The sequence below is a fragment of the Pangasianodon hypophthalmus genome, chromosome 27, assembly GCF_027358585.1.
Source record: "Pangasianodon hypophthalmus isolate fPanHyp1 chromosome 27, fPanHyp1.pri, whole genome shotgun sequence".
NCBI lineage: Eukaryota > Metazoa > Chordata > Actinopteri > Siluriformes > Pangasiidae > Pangasianodon > Pangasianodon hypophthalmus.
Genome location: NC_069736.1, coordinates 1,763,325 through 1,781,209, shown reverse-complemented (window position 1 = coordinate 1,781,209; position 17,885 = coordinate 1,763,325). Strand labels below are relative to the sequence as shown.

At 39.1% G+C, this 17,885-nt stretch overlaps 1 protein-coding gene across 3 annotated transcripts in view; it reads right to left on the bottom strand.

The window, feature by feature from the left end:
* Positions 1-17,885, bottom strand: part of gpsm1b (G protein signaling modulator 1b) — a 40,361-nt gene that overhangs the window by 18,640 nt on the left and 3,836 nt on the right. For 2 of the 3 annotated variants that reach the window (XR_008301099.1, XM_026921579.3), the window contains exons 2-11: positions 10,328-10,549; positions 9,133-9,268; positions 7,044-7,186; positions 5,853-5,976; positions 4,604-4,719; positions 4,240-4,395; positions 3,948-4,056; positions 3,335-3,449; positions 1,912-1,982; positions 1,635-1,799 (exon numbers count right to left, since the gene is read on the bottom strand). Coding sequence is in view for 1 of the 3 variants with exons in the window: in XM_026921579.3 (XP_026777380.1) it covers positions 1,635-1,799; positions 1,912-1,982; positions 3,335-3,449; positions 3,948-4,056; positions 4,240-4,395; positions 4,604-4,719; positions 5,853-5,976; positions 7,044-7,186; positions 9,133-9,268; positions 10,328-10,549 (1,357 nt within the window). In the remaining 2 variants the exon portion in view is untranslated. The remainder of the gene's footprint in view (positions 1-1,634; positions 1,800-1,911; positions 1,983-3,334; positions 3,450-3,947; positions 4,057-4,239; positions 4,396-4,603; positions 4,720-5,852; positions 5,977-7,043; positions 7,187-9,132; positions 9,269-10,327; positions 10,550-17,885) is intronic. The other variant, XR_008301100.1, reaches the window with a different exon arrangement.

Here is a 17,885-nt window from a genome sequence, read left to right as displayed (position 1 = left end):
CATCTCTTTGTCTGTATTCTTCTGCCTCTCTTAACTTCTCATTTTCTGTCAGTCTCTCCATCTGTTTCTGTCTCTTTTCTCATCTCTCTATCACTTTCTCTGTCTTTCTCCCACACTCTATCTATCTTTCTGTCTCAACATTTCTCTCTCTCTCACTGTGTTTCTCCCACTCTGTCTCTCTGTTTCTCTCCTTTTCTCTCTCTCTCAACCTTTCTCTCTCTCAATATCTCTTTTTTTAATCTTTCTCTCTCTCTCTCGATCTCTCACACACACACACACACACCTCACTGCTTCTGGCTCAATGCATTTAGTTTAATTATTCAATTATGTGGTGGTTGTGAGAGAGTGGGCGTTCCTTTTCTAAATGACATCATTGTTGCTATAGAGACCACAACATGCATGTATACACACACACACACACACACACAAAAAATAGATGACCGCATGACCGAATGTGTGTGTGTGTGTGTGTGTGTGTGATAAAGAGACTATGTGTGTGACAGAGTGACAGAAAGTGACTGACTCTCTGTGTGTGTTTGTGTGTGATAATCAGAGAAAGTGAGACAGAAACTCCTCTGTGTGTGAGTGTGTGTGTGTGTGTGTGTGTGTGTGCGAATGTGTGTGTGTGTGTATATCAGGCCAGGTCAAAGGACCCTAATTAAGAAAGGGACCTGTGCGGCTCAGTTCTCATGGCTTTGTTCTAAATATACCTCTTCCATCAGAAAGTAATAACCTCTCTCTTTCACTCTCTCGCACATCACACACACATACACACACACACATGGACACACAGACACACACACACTTTTCCAGGCCTGAATGAGGCCAACATGGCCGTCCACCGAGACCCAGAGCTAACGGTCACTGAGGAAATGGGAACCTACATTTCCACTCAGTGTGAAGGTCAGAAGTGTCCAATGACAATAAGTTCTGGTTGAGTTCTGGATTTAAATGATCTGGACTTCTATAAGGTGTGTGTGTGTGTGTGAGTTCATTTTGATCTGAGCATAAGCGTTAATGCAGCCAGTGTGTGTGTGTGTGTGTGTGTGTGTGTGTATCACTTGCTGCTTTCTACTGATTGCGCACACTGTCCGTAACTCGACTCTCTTAGGTAGTGTGTGTGTGTGTGTGTGTGTGTGTGTAATAGAGATGGAGTTTTGAGTTTTACTCCTGTCAGCAAAAGCAGTCGATATCATGCTCTGTTAGCTGTAGAGAACAGAGTTTTGTGTAAAATTTAACACATATAGCTCATAAATTGAGCATAAATTTAACACTTTTTAGTCTTTTAGCCTTAGTCTATATGCCACGCCTCCTTTATTAAAATTGACACACAGAAGCCACGCCCCATTCGTCAGTTCTGACAAAGAGATACTAACATGCACAGAGGCCAAACTGACAGACACAGAGATCATGGGTTTTTTACTGCAACTGGCGGAAATAGAAGCTAAGCCACCTTTATTAAAACTGACTCACAAACAGGCCACACCTCCTTTATTAGAAGTGATAAGGTTCCTTCAGTGGGACAGGCAGGCACAGGGGCCACGCCTCCTTCACTGGGACGGGAAGGCACAGAGGCCACACCTCCTTCAGTACAGTGTAAAAGGTGTTGTACAGGTACGTGATGCAGCTCCTACCTGTGGCGTTACCTGTACAGTGATGTCATCCGTGTCCACAGGTGAGTCCAGCCACTGCCTGTCCTCTGACGTCTGGCTCTCTGTGTACTTTTTCCTCCTGCTGGAGTGAGACAGCTGATGTTTAGACCTCTGGGACACGCCGTCCACATCGTGTCCGTCTCCGTTCTGCAGCAATAATGACAAGTTAAAGAGAGCGTAACAAGTGCGTAAGTGACGTTCGATATGTTTTATACGTCAGCGCATTAACATAGCTGTTTAACTGTTTAACAGATCTGACCTTTTCAGAAGTGTACTTCCACAGATCCACACTGTCCATACTGTTCCTCTTCTTAAATTTCGGCCGAGCTCCTACACAAAACACACACACACACACACACACACAGGGTTTAACTTTTAGATAGATAGATAGATAGATGTCATTCTTTCCTCCTTTGTTCCTTCTTTCCTTCCATCTTTTCCACACACACACGTCTCGACTCACTGATTCACTGTTTACCCGCTCCACCAGCTCAACTCAAACACACCACTGAGACACTGTCTGTCCATCTCCATCTGTCTGTCTGTCTCTCTGTAAGGGCTTGTCTATATATCTGTCTATCTGTCTGTCCATCTGTCTGTCTAACTGTAGGGCTGCCCATATATCTCTCTATCTGTCTGGCTGTCTGACTGTGTATGTCTGCTTGTCTGTTTATCTGCCTATCCATCTGACCATATACTCTGTCTGCTTGTCTGTCTGTCCAACTATTTGCCTATCTATCTGTCCACCTGTCCATCTGTCTGCGTATCTGTCTGTCTACCTCTGTCTGCTAATATGTCTCGTCTTCCCACCTGCCTGTGTGTCTGACTGTCAGTCTGTTTATCCACCGGTAAGTCTATCAGTCTATCTATTCATCTCTCTGCCTGTCTGTCTGTCTGTCTAACTATCTGTCCATCTATCTGTCCATTAGTGTGTGTCTGACTGTCTGCCCAAACTTCTGTCTATTCCTCTGTCTGTCTGCCCTTCTGTCTTTCTGTCCATAAGTCTGTCCGTCCTTCCACCTGACGGCCCACATGTCTATCTATCCATCTAGGTGACCTGTCTGTCTATTCGTCTGTCGCTCTCTCTATCCTTCTTACAAAAATGGACATTGTCACGACACACTCCTAAACACCAGCGCCGCATTATTCACTAACATGTGTATTATTCATACCATTACAATTAGCATTAGCACTATTAGCACACTATTTAACACTCACTGGTCAGAGTACTAATACAAATTAAAATAAAAAAAGTCACAGTGGCAGATTGACGCACATCCATTAGCATCTATAACGTGTGTGTGTGTGTGTGTGAGAGAGAGAGAGAGAGAGAGAGAGAGAGAGAGTGTTTACCTCGATTACAGCAGCTCAACCTGCGGGCCTCAAACACTCGAGCGGGAGTGCCTTGTCCCTCGGGTGCCGATAATTACAGCTATGTGTGCTATTAGAGCTGTTACAGTGGCTGCTGATGTGTGTATGTGTGTGTGTGTGTGTGTGTATGTGTCCAATGAGTACACACACCATCACCAGTTTCTCTTCCAGGCTGTGGTGTGAGAGTGTGTACGTGTGTGATGAAAGAGTGGGAGAGTTGTGAAAAGGCGTGGAGGTACATAGAACACACACACACACACACACACACACACGGTGTGAGTCACTAAATGTGTGTGTGTTTTCTCTCTTACCCTGCATCTCAAACTCTGAGCCGCATGGAGAGAGGTCTCCCTCTTTCACATCCAGCACCTCCATCAGCTGCTGTACGTTCATCCGAGCCGTCAATTCCCCATTCCTGTCCCCGATCTGAGAGAGAGAGAGAGAGAACGAGAGAGAGAACGAGTGAAAGACAGAACAAGAGAGGCAGAGAGAGAGAGAAAGCAACAGGGAGAAAGGCAGAATGAGAGACAGACAGACAGAGAGAGAGAGAGAGAGAGATTTAAAATCATTGATATGTTGAGGAAATGTTAATTTAACATGTATGGAAGGAGTCTCCAGTGTCAGCGCTTTGTAACAGTCAGAGGTAAAGCTGTCACGGACGTTCCACAACATCAAATGTAACAATAAACGGATAAAAATGACATCATTCATTAGCAAATAAATAATTGTAATCATTGGCAATTTGCTGTGGTATCAGAGGAATAGAACAGTTCAGGACGTGCTGTTATAGGAAAATAATCAACTTCAGTGTTGTAACAGTAACTCTGCTTCAGCACACCTGCCTATTATTGATTATTTTCCTATAACAGCACAACACCATGTGGTTTATAATAATAATAATAATAATAATAACAGTAATGGGACCTCTCGGGAGATGTCGAGGTGTTTGTGTGCATAGTGCAGAGCCTGACGATGGTTTCCTAAGGACACGTAGGCATTTCCCAAACTCCAACAAGCACGGCCTTCTCCCACCCTACACACACACACACACACACACACACACACACACACACAAAATCATCAATTAATCATTATTTTTAATTAATAAACTGCATATTGCTTGCTTACAAATAGTTTACAAAAGGTGCTACCACATAATACAGCCCACATACCAAACCCAAAAATCACACACACACACACACACACACACACACACCTGTCATTGAGCTCCTGAGCGATGAGCAGATGTTTGAGGTGGTAGTCGATGGCGCGCTCATACTGCTGCAGCAGTGTGTATGTGTTTCCCAAACTGTAACATGCCTGAGCCTCCATCACCTGGTCCTTCAACTGCCGAGAGAGCTGCAGTGTTTTCCTGACACACACAGACACACACACACACACACACACACACACACACAAAACACGATTAAAGAACTATTCATTTACTGGTGCTGTGTTGTTATCATTTATCAGTACTATCAGAGATGTCATTATGGGTTGTCCGTGTGTGTGTGTGTGTGTGTGTGTGTGTGTGTGTGTTCCTCTGCAGTCCTCTAGGTGTCACAGTAACTCCGCTGTACCTGTAGTACTCGGTTGCTGAGCTGAACTGGCCGAGGAAGATCAGAGCGTTGCCGAGGTTGCTGTAGGCTCGACGCTCGGCTGCTTTGTCTCCGAACTCTTTAGCGATGGAAAGTCTCTAAAACAGGAAATAAAGGAAAATAAATGAACACTTTCACTATGCAGTGTTTATAAAATAAAAGACATATTTCTCTGCCCCTCTAGCAGGTGATGTGTCTTATTCTGCGAAGTATTATATTTATTTTTTATATAATATTAGTGGGATTTTGTGCCTTAATAATTATTACAAGCAAAAATTAAATACAGTCATCATGGCAAGGAAAAATAATTGGAGCCAAATATGAAATGTGCCGTGGATATAAGAATTTTCTATGAAGGCCATGTGTATAATGACTTATGAATACATTCACAACATTATAATGCATTCATAAGGCATTATACACATCATTATAATTATTTATGAAAGCACATTATGCTTTATAGCATTGTTAAAAATGCATTTATAAATAGTTAAAATAAGGCACTATACAGTATGTAGTGCTTATAACACACTACACCGCCTGTTATATCGTCTTATAATGCACTGTGCAAAGTGGGGCTTGGTGACAGAACGTGTTATGAACAATACGTATAATGCATCAGCATAATTCAAAAAGAATTCATAAAGAGAGCTATAAAGTGCTGTATATTTTCATAAATAATTATAAAATTGTGTACCTTATGAATACCTTATGAATGCATTATAGCATGATATGAACATGCTCTTAGTTTATTACTGATATGGCCTTCATAGAAAATGTTACTGAATTTTTGTTTCACTAATTTAGGACTTAAATTATCGTTACGACATATGCGAAAAAAATTAAAAATGACAGTTTTATAGATTAAAACATGCTAATTTAATTTAATTTAATTTAATTGTATTTAACTGTATTTATTTATTTATTTATTTGTTTGTTTGTTTGTTTGTTTGTTTGTCAAATACATATAAAATTCAGTGTGATGATTCAATACTAATTATAATAATAAAAGACTATAATGTATTTCTTTATTTGTTTATTTTTAAAAATACTAAACTATTTAAAATCTGTTCATAAAAATAACCTGTTAATTAATGTTATTTAATTATTAATTAAAGCTAATTACTAATTCCTTAATTAGAATTCTGTAAAGGTAATTAACGTGAATGTTAGATATAGAAGTTATCTAATCATTATCAGATTATCAGGGATAATAAATAATTTTCTTTACCTCACGATGAAATTTAATGGCCTCGACGAAATTACCCAGCAGGTAGTGTGTGTTACCAAGGTTACCAAAAGCCCGGCCCTGAGCGGCCCGGTCACCCAGCTCCTTCACCAGAGACAGGTTCATTCTGCAACAAGACATGAAGAAAGATGTAACACAGTAAACAGTGTATACACACTGACAGTAAACATGCTGTAAAAGTGTAAATAATTAACAAAACACGATGTAAAATGGCACGGCTGCTCATTTACATATTTATACAGATATATTTATATATCTATACATATCTCACACAGAGAATATGAAAAACTCAGAATGAATGTTTTATTAGGAGTAGCTGTAGCACCATGTTATTCTCTTTCGATGTTATTTATTAGATTTGTTGATTTGTCTGCTGGTCGAAGAGGTCAGTTGCTTTAACCGTATTAAATATAAATGCTTTTCCTAATAAAAAAAGATGAAACAGAATAAATGTTTTAACGTGTGATATATAGATATATAGTTTTTAATGTTAATAATAGTTTAATACTTTTGAAATATATGTGTAATTTTCCCTTTCAGAATTTATATTATTCTTCATTTCGCTCTTGTAAAATTAATTGTATTTATATTTCCATTTCATCTCTAATCTTTCATCACTTTCATTTAATTCGTGATTTTTCTGTTTACCGTTTCTTTTTTTTGTGAAGCGTCACAGTTCATCATTGACTTGAAACGATGAGATAAGCTAAAGCACAGGTGTGTATTCTCTCTCTCTCTCTCTCTCTTTCTCTCTCTCTCTGAGCCTGTATTGTGTGAGTTTGCCATACACACTGCTTTCACACCAAACACTGCCTCTGTGGAAAATTACGCTCTACTAAGTAGTGTTTATACTGCGTTTTTTTCTCCACCTGTCATGTCTCTGTGTGTGTGTGTGTGTGTGTGTGAGCTCCGTCTGTAAACACACTCAACCCCCATCTTCTCTTTTTTTTCAACACGAAACTTCACAAGTTTCAAAAATGAGCACAAAAAAAAACTAGACCCAAAAGTCACCTGTACGTGAAAGTAATAAGATAAAATAAGATGGAGGCTGAGTGTCAGAATTCTGTTCGCCTGCAGGTTTGATGTGAAATAATAAATGATGTGACGTTGCTGACGTTGCTGACGTTATTGACGTTGTTGACGTTGTTGACGTTGTTGATGATGTTGACTCACTCGTAGAAAGCTGTGGCTCTCTGTAACGTGTCTCTCACGTCCCCCGGCAGGTCTCCCGGCTCCTGAGAACATCCCCACAACTGCTGCTTCCCTTTAGCATGAAACACATTCCCGATGTTGTACAGTGCCCGGGCCTCACCAACCTAACACACACACACACACACACACACACAGATTACTGAGTTAATTGAGTAACCTAGATTTGCATTTTGTTTGTTCTTGTACTTGTTGCTAAGACAACAATCATGAAGATCATATTGCTCTGGGGTGTGGTTTAGGACACGACCATGTACCCTATATAGTGCTTAGGGTTTGCTTCGGGACAACCCCATCGTTGACAGATGGTGAGAAGTTTGCGATGGTGTTGATGTGCTCCTTCTGGGGTTTATGCTCCCTTGTGTACTGAATAAAACGCTTGGTTGGGAACACAGCCACAGTGGATGCATCATGAGGAGTTTGTCATGGTGTTTATGTGGCCTATATGCACTGTGTAGTGAATAGGGGTGTGGTTTGGGAAACACCCATAGTTAACAGATGCTGAGACATTTGTGATGGTTTTTTGATGTCTATGTAGTGATTAGGGTTTGTAATTGGGACAAGTCCATGGAGGACTAAGACATTTGTGGTCTTTATGCTCCCTTGTATATTCAATCAACTGTGTGATTTGAAACATAGCCACAATGGAGGGATCATGAGACATTTGTGCTGGTGTTTACGTACACTATATAGTGATAAGGGTGTGGTTTGGGAAAAGCCCATAGTTAACTGATGGAGAGATGGTTTGTGATGGGGTGATTGTTGACTATATAGTGCTTTGGGTGTAGTCTGGGACCACAATGGACTAAGACTTTTGTTGTGTTCACTTGTATACTGAATAGTGTAGGGTTTGAGATACAGCCAGAGTAGATGGATCATGAGACGTTTGTCATGGTGTTTTTGTGCCCGCTATAGTGAATAGATGTGGTTTGAGACTAATCCAGAGTGGGTTCATGATGGTAACACATTTAAGATGGTGCTTATGCAGCCTGTAAAGTAAATAGGAGGTGTGGTTTGGGTAGTGAGACATTTGTGATGATGTTTATGTGGTTTATATCAGGTGCTACAGTGATGCATTGTGGGATTTCATTAGTACACTATCCTCTCAGGATAATCCAGACTTTCTCACAGATTAGTGCACTACTGAATGTAGTGAATAGCGTGGAGTTTTCAGATGTGTAGATTCATGGAAAGCCCCTGACAGAGTTAAGTTGCATTTCAGCAGCAGTTCGATCTGTTTTGTGTGCTGTGTGGAGACGAGCGATTAAATTTGCAGAGGTTGTGAGTTTCACCACCTGCTGAAGCGCTGACATTTTTGTATTGATTGTGTGATAATGTCGCTGTGAGAAAGGAAAGAACCTGCCTTTAAGCCGTCTCCAGAAGCTCAACTTCATCACACGAAACAAAGGAAAGTGCAACAACAAAAGCTGAAGAGCCACTCATATGTACAAAAATAACCAAAACAACCAAAAAAACTTTTCACAATTATTTCTGTAACTTTTGTAACTTATTTTGTAATAAAAAATAAAATAAAAAAGTCCCTAATCCAACAACTGAAAGATGATTACATTTAAATAATACTACAAAAAATGCAGTTATTGTAACTTTTGTAATCTTTTAATATTGTAATTAAAACATATAATATTATAAAAACAAATAATAAAATTCAACAACTGAAAGTACCTATTTTAATAATAACAATACCCAAAAAGTGCAGTGATTTTGTAACTTTTGTTACTTTTTTAATTAAAAAATAAACTAATTAAAAATATTTTGAAATCACTATTTAAATAAATTAAAAAATAGTAAAAATAAATTTTAATTAATATATAAATATACTTTTATATTTTAAAATATAAATATTTTGAAATCCCTAATTCAACAAGTACAGAGATTTTATAAATTGTGTAACTTAATAAGTTTTTGTTAACTGACTATTTTATTAGATTAGATCTGCACACAATCGATGTAAGAGTAGGGGGTTTTTTTTTTTCAGTTTTTTTGTTGTTGTTATTTTGTTTAGATTGTTGTGTGTGCGTTATGGGTTTCCTACCTTGTCTCCTTGCTCTTGCGAGATGTCCAGATGTCTCTGGCAGCACACGACCGCCTCGTCGTAGCGTCCGAGTACCTTCAGAGTGTTCCCCAGGTTCCCACTCGCCTTCGCTTCCCCTATTCTGTCTCCGATCGTCCTGCAGACACACAGCACTGTCACAGTCACCTGTTTCTCCAAATGTGACTGGTTACTGACACCTCTACTCGCAAAACAGATGGTGTTAATTAAATTAACAATGACACCCTTTATAAGCTAGTATTTACAAAGAACTCAACAATTATTGGCACCCTTCAATATGCTGGCCAAAGAGGACACCATAGAAATGGACTAAACTGCTAAAATAAGAAAAAAAAACAACCTTAAATGTATGTAGAAAACAAATATTGTCTCTCAAAAGCACATGTAATGCAAATAACATTAATGCAAATCCATCATACGATTTTTCAACCTAATGTTGACTCACTAAATCTGTAGCATATATGTAATTACCACAGACACTTTTTTTAAAAATTTGAGAAAGATTTTTTTCTTATAAAAATCTGTTTACTTATATTCAAACACATGTATACTAGAAGTCTAAGGGCAAAAGCAGAACTTATAAAAAATACAAGCTTTGCATACATTTCACTGTAATGAATTCTTCACTCAATTAAACTTCGCTTTATATTTGCGTTTTTCTTTCTTTCAGTGATGGGACTACTTTTTCACAGGGAGGAATGAGTTGTGTGGGTGGAGTTTTCAGAACAACAACAACACACATGCGCATGGATACGAGTAAAGATGCAAAGAGAAGCACTTTTTTAGCAGCCATGTTATGGAAGAATGGTTTCAACTTGAGAATTTCTAAATCACAACATAAACACGCAAGTGCCCCAGTTTTGATATGAGGGTGCATGGATACAAAAAAAACCTTTTAGACAGTGTAAAGTAAACGGGACATCTTTTTCTGCATGACTTCAGTGTTATAAAACTCCATAAAATCATATTTGGTCAGATTGTCTCTCACGTCTGTCTCATCCTCACACTGCCCTTAGACTTACATTAGAAGTAAGTTCAGAGTGAACATTTTTCTGTTCATTTCTCATAACAGAAACACATTTTTATATTCATCAAACATGCGCTAAAGATACAGTGGATAGAAATTAGGTTGAAAAACACAAAAGTACTCCATTAATTCTGTCTCCGGTGTATTTACCTGGCGAGCGTGAGGTCGTGCCGGTGATACTCCAGAGCTTTGCCGTACTCCTTGAGGTAGAAGTAGGCATTGCCCAGCTGGCTGTAAATGGCACTGAGGGTCTTCAGATCCTCGGTTCCTACCTGAACCGCGGCCTCGAAGAACGCTGTTCCACCTTTAAAGTCTCCGGCTTTGCACAGACGCTCACCTTCTAGAGCCAACTCCAGACAGGACGCCTCCATCCTGAGCAGAGGGGGAAAAAAAGAGGTTGTTTTTCAAGATGTCAGAAAAGTTACAGCTTTACCTCCGACTGTTACAAAGCGCTGACACTGGAGACTCCTTCCATAAAACAGAAAACTTCACCATATCAACAATTTAAAAAAAAATATATGTTTATAAAGTGGAGCATCCACTGTACAAGTCCCTGTGAATGAGCAGTTGCTATAGAAATTATGACGTATTACCACGTAATACAAACTTTTGATTTGCAGCTGTTATAGAAAATGATTAAAGATCAGCACCTTCTGACTGAAACGAGAATTCAACAACACTGCAGTAGAACAAAATGAACTCCATTTCCAGTTGTTACTCTAAAGAATTCTGGCAAGGCGCAAAATCACATGACCACTGTCGCAGAACAGGCAGATCTCCTGTATCCTGAGACAGTGTGTAAAATTAACAAAAATACTACTTTTCATATCATTTCAGCATTTGATAAGTGTTATACAATTTACAGTCCTCACCTACGGACATAACTAATGCTCACTTCAACACAATGACACAAGACGTATACAGCTTAGCTCAGCTCATTCTGTCTAAAAAAACATTTTTAAAAAATTATAATTATATCATAAAAATTACGATCAAGGCCAAGAGTCTGTAAAAGCGTCGCAGCACAAAGATCAAAACTAAATGGTCGAGTGAGTATAACATTGGATTCTCTCTCTCCCGCTCTCTCTCTTTCTTTCATCAGCTTAGATGATGTAAACTGTACAATCTGTTTTGGGAAACTGCACCTACAACCATTTTGAGCTCTTCTGGGATCTTCAGTTGTCCCTCTAAAGCAGAGATCTCAATATTCTCCACACACAGAGAGTGTATCTGCCGGTTCTCATTCCAGCCAATCAGAAGCCATGACTAATAGTTTTTTATATAAATAAATATATCAATAAATGATACAATCTGATCTCACCCTTGTGTTTAGCTTTATATTTTACTTGTATTCGTGTGCATGCTGCATGTGTTCTAGATGCCCTGCGTGATATGCAAAATATCCAAATTAGCTAACTAACAATATGCTAGCAATGCAGCATTGCCTGGAAACTGACTGACCTGGTTCCTCATTAATCAGGCATGTTTGCATTTTTTAATTTGCCCTGTCATCATTCCTGTCTCCAGTACTTTTCAAAATTAACATAATTGATTAAAAAGCTTATTTAGTAGACAGGAACACTTATATTGTATATCTGAGATTATTATTTTGGTTTCGGGACCAAAAAACTCTATAATTCCACCAAATCCAAATCCGAGATCTGAATGTATGATGCAAATTAGAGAACATCTGCAGCAGTTCAAGATGATCTGATCACACAAACTCTATCGGATTATGATCTGATCATCAAAAGTGTATTCTAATTACAATGCCTTAGGAACAGGACAGCTTTTAGGGATTCATCTGCATCTACATTGGTAATAAAAGTGATAACAAATATATATAATCAACAAGTAAATGAAGCTGGACGGTTAATTTGGAACACACCACCTAGACAAGTCTTACTCGTACCTTTGTTTCTGTTTAGCCCTAGTTTTTTCCACGTACAGCTCCAACTCTGTTCGCAGAGGTTTCAGCGTGACCTGAGGTCTCGGTCCACGATGGACGAGTCTACACAAAGCGATCTGAGCCCCACTGAGGGGACAAGCTTCAGCAGACATGATGGGATCGTCCAGGATCTTGTCCGAGGGCTTAATGATTGCAGAGGATAAGGTCACAGTGACTTGTAAAGAAACCACCAAAAACAATGCTTGTTTAGAGGTTTTGGGGTTTAGTGGATGTCATCCACAAGGGCTTAAAGATCACAACTGAGTTTTGCAGCAAAATCTGAAGACCGTGAGCTGATGAACCAAGTCTTGGAGATATTAGTCATCAAATTAGACGTTTTAGACAAATGGAGATTCTAAAAGAAGGAGATCTGCTGCCAGGGTTTTACCATCACTCTTTAAAGTTTGTAGTGAGCAAAAAATTGAGAATTTCCATAAAAAATCTGGTTTGAGAGCATGGAAAGAGGATATCTTTATCCAATCAATCTATCCAATCCAACGCAAGACCCATCTGTGATGTTTTCAAAGATCCAAATCTCTTTGGAGTGAACTCGCTTAGAATCCAAGTCCAACTCGCTTAGAATCCAATCTCAGTCTCTATCGAAACCAACCGATCGGTCTGAAGGCAACGCTCCGAGTGACGACGAATGACGAAAGTCTGACACCATCCTTCCTCCTGCCAGAGAGAGAGAGAGAGAGAGAGAGAGAGAGACAATCTGCTCTAATTCCCCAGTGCACCGCCACTGCTCTAAGGACACCGGAGCTTTGGACACTCGGCTAATCCGGCACCTGCTGATCCTGACAGATATTCAGTTAAGGACTTGTAGGTCCAAGGAGAAGAGCAGGATACAAGGTGCAACCCCACGGCAACCCTTCTGTCGTTCATTTCCATTTCACGCAGCAGCAAATGAGTGAGCGCTCTATAAAGCACGCTCACACTTGAGACTTTCTGGATTGTGATTCTCTTTAACGTCGACCATCAGTCAATCTGAATTTCCTACAGAGTCCTGAAGCAAACCTGGCTGGCTGTGCAAACAACACCAATCACTGTCGAATATTTTGTCCTTGCTGCATGTCCCTCCACCTCCATCTCGTAGATGAATACGACGGCTTGCCGACAGGGTCTGCTACTGATTACTTGGTTCCTACAGAAGGTTATTTAAGACACTAAATCATTAACAAAGGTTGAGACTCAGAGGACATCGTGTTGGAGATTTAATGGTTGGCTGCAGAGAGTGTTCTTCGTTTGATTTGTTCACCAGGAGACCCGTGGATGTTGACTGATGTTAGATGAGAGGAAATCTGATGAATTCTCAGGCCATGATTTAATAACAGGGTCTACAAAGGGTTGTGACTTTCATATGAACAGTGAATTAGCATGTCTTATCCGTTTTATGTGTTTGTGCTAATACAGGCAAAGGATTTTTTTTCTTTAAATAAAAAACATGATTACTGAGACAGGGGAGAAAAGATCTCGTGTAATCTGATATTTCTGAGCTGCTGTGGGTTGCCCTGAAATGATTGCAATAATAATTCACAGTCAAATTACATCACGGCACAAAAGAAGTCTGACTAGGAGTCACAGCCAATCAGGAGAGAGAGAGTGAAAGATTAAACAAAGTAAACAGTGAGAGAGAGTGAGCATCAGATATTACACCAAAAGAGCAAAAAGAAGTCATGACTGATGGATTTTTAGTCCTTTATTGTTCTCTAATCTGATGAAAAGCTAACAAATGGTAGTTGATGGGAATTTATATCATTACCCAGTTGCTAGTGAACTCATGATAGCCAGCTGGTGACAGGTTTTTGTGTGTTTCTATGTACTTTTGTGTTTTATCAGGCTAGAGTTTGTCATCTGGGGTGTCTGCTCTCCCTCTCTTACCGTGTAATTTTGTGGTCTTTGTTTTAGCTAGCAAAATATTCTTACGCAAGTAGCTTACAATAGCATTTTTCTACCAGAGAGGGCAAAATTTTAAAATGACATCCTGTAGCTTTAATGAATATGCAATCTGGAGTGTTTATACAATTTATAAACGTCTCTTTGGGAACTAAAAATATGTGCGTAAATCAATACAACCGAACAGCAATATTAAATTTGCATAAACCTGTTTTTATTTTATTTTAATTTCTCGAAATTATGTCTTAGCATCTCAATTAGTACATTTCTTAAAATTATGACTTTACCATGATACATTTAGAGCATGTGAAAAGTTTTTTATTTATACTTATCTTATGAACAAAACACACCGATGCCTACACTTATTTTGAATGAATGTCATTTTTTTAAGTTTTTCACGCATCTCACCACCTTTAATTGCCGTTCTAATTGACGTTTACAAATGTAAATTTCAATTGTACTCTTTTTGATATCTGAAAGCAAAAAACACAAAAAATCACAAACGTTTTTCTCTTTCCCAACAGTACATGTGGCTTCATTTACACAATTATTTATTGTAAATCACTGAAACACGCCCACTGCCTACCCTCATAATAAGTACATTTTTGTAAATCAGGACCTCAGATGCAATATCTGAAGCTTCTGTCAGTTCCTCAGGTTCAGCTTTCCCCTCTTTAACCATCTAATCAAAGTTATCACACCTTTTATTAGTCAAATTCTTAAGAAAAACAGATAAGATACAGTGCAGCGCTCTAGAGTCGTCTTCTTGAAGTCGCTTCTTTCCTGGTGGACATACTGCCTCCTGCAAGAGGATTAGCAGATCACAGCCCATGCTAACACACGCTCCACTCTTTAAATCGCCGTCTCCGTCCCTCTCTCCGGATCACAGAAAGGCTGCACTTTTCTTGACATTCACTCCGTTTGATCTGAGCATTAGAAGCAAATGTGAGGCAGTTTAGCGACTCGCTGTGATGATGAGCTTCCTCACAGCAGGTCAGAAACCTTTATCGCTTATTTCAGCAGAAGGTCAAGACCTCAATGAATCTTTAACAAAGTGTTCTTGAGTGTAAGGTTTAAATCAACGCCATTTACTTCCAGGAGGTGTTTTGAGGTGAGCTGATCATTACACATGTGAAAAGCCACAGCTGCTCTACGTGATTTTGAGTCATCCAGACTTAACGTTAATGATATCTGGGAAGCAGCAGGATTACAGCATAGCTGTCCAATTAGCTGAGAGTCCTGAGGTGATAACGTAGTACAACTCGTTCTCTGATTTGATGAAAAGCTGGCGAATGATAGATGATATTCAGATGATTTATACTTGTGGAATTTGTATCATTAGCCAGTTGTAAAGTCATTCAGCTGGAGAATAGCAACTGCAACCCTTTCTGATAGGGAAACAGTGTGTTTTATCGTTCTACAAGGAACACTTAATGGTTTCTCCAGAGAGACACCTGAAAGAAAACTAAAGTGTAGAGCAAAAGATAGCATAACTCAGTCTGGAATTCTAAGCACTTCAAAAGAGTTAACGGATCTTTATCCCTTTAGGGAAAAAAACACATTCATGTGCTCATTAATCCTGAATACATGATGAAAGGGTGTCTAATCTCACAGATTCAATCAGGTAAATATGAAAACAGATCTAACTGGAGCGCTGCACGTTGCTGGATAAGTGTAGCTCGGTCTAGACGCAATCAAAGCCAAGAATACGGCCAGAGCGGCCAAATAAAATAAATCTGTTCGCATAGCAGAAAGCCAGTGGAGACTAGAGGAGAAGTATGGATGAAAACCAGGTCTCATTTTCCAAAGTGAATTCTAGCAGTAATACATCCACCATAACTCCAGTTTAAACGTTTCAGTCGTGATTCTGATTAACTGAATGAACTTCGGCCTCTTAAATCAGGATTATGTAATACTGAGGTAACTCTTGTAAACATCTCAACAGCACGAATGGCAATCGATCAAATGATAAACGAGAAGGAAACTGCGGGAATTACAAGTCACGGTAGTAAATCAACCACAAAGGTCAATTGAGTGCATTGTGCAGTCTCTCAAGTCTATTTTTAGAAAGCAGACAGCTAGAAGAACTCCTGTTGGTTTGGGGAATGATGTCAAACATTTTCGGATTGTTCTTTTTTACACAATCTATTGTTTTTCCCAAATTGTCTTGCTAGATCGAGTATATACAGCATTACGTGCACTTAAAAAAGTGGTTCTCTAAAGGGTTCTTTACATAATTAATGGTTGTTAGCTTTCTTAAAAGGATCTACAACATTATCGTTTCTATAGTAACTGCTATGTTTCGATAAATGCTGTGTATACTCAAGCTAACTGCTGAAAAAAAAAAACCAATAGATTCTACCAAGCTACATTACTGATATTATTCCCCAAACCGAGCACCAATCCTTTCAGCTGTTTGTTTTCCAAAAACTAATTTGAGCTAACATTACATTCTTTTTTTTCTTTTTTTTTTTTGGCTTCATTTATTGTTACTTCCCTCTCAGTTCCTCTTTCTCTCTTAACTTCCTGATAGGTACATCCTCTTCATTTGAATTCTATAGACATGATAACATCTTTAGAAATGGTTTACGTGCACTTTGTGGATTTAACCATTTAACCGCCGTTGGGACTCCAAATAATTGCCGATGCTTTAGCTACTCCTCTGCATCAAAGATCACCTGAGACACCTGTGCTGTGCTGTGAAAATGGAGACGGAGAAAATGCTTCGGTTTAAATATTAGTGAGACCAGGTCCTTTGCACCATTTTAGACAGATTCGCATGAGGAAAGTTCAAGGTCTGGCACAGTTCAGTGACTGCTCAAAGACCTGAACACACCAGTAAATTTCAGGTTCAGTCAGTGGTACAGAACAAACCACAAAAACTGGGCTGAACTCCATCGTCCAGGACTGGCACTGGGATTTGACCGTTCTGGTGGCCTCACTGGCAGGAGAAGAGACATGCCTGTGGTCATCCCACCATGGAGAGCACAGTACACACGGATAATTAGCGAGGACAGAAACAATTACGGCATAATAACAGGCCCGCGGTCTCGCTTGGCCAAATGCATCACTGCGGCTTTTTAAAAACGCAGTTTTGTTGACAGTTTGGTTTGAGAACAGCTTCAGATTTGGGGTCTCGATGAATAATAAAAGTTGACCAATGGTTAATATAACTTGCACAATTCACAAACAAAATGCTTCATGTTACATGGTTACATCATATTTCAACCAAGGAGTATTCACGTTGTCTAAATTAACCAAAATCCAAACTAAATCTGTGCCATAAAATGATAGGCTCCTTAATATTCCTAGTATTCAAATACTATCAATTAAATAATTCAAATTCAAAAACAACCTTAACTGAATTAGAGGAATTGGCAAATTGGCTGGCTGCATGGCTCATTGTATCAGAGAACAGAGCAAATGGATTTAATAATCCTTGTTTATGCCAGGATTATTCTGGGATACTTCTTAAGACAACAACTCAAATTACTAGCTAACAGTAACAGTAAATTCACTTTAACTGAACTAAAATGCAGATGTTGAGGGTTGTTACGTGCTAGCTAGCTAAGATAAGGAGACATCAGACACAAAAGACCTTCAACATAACCGAGTTCATGCGTACTAATTGATACAACAAAGTTGAGCAAAGTTTAACTTTATGCAAAATGAGAAGCAAAGTCATTTGGTAACTACCAATGGGAGTGAGGGACAGTGGTGTGTGTGTGTTTTTTTTTTTTAAACCTGTAAAACAGTTTCGCACCGGTGTTTTCATCAGTCAGATATCATGAAGAGCAACAGGTTCTGCTCACTGGATGTGTTAGGGGACAGTGATGCACTACATGGATGCATTCTATATGCAAT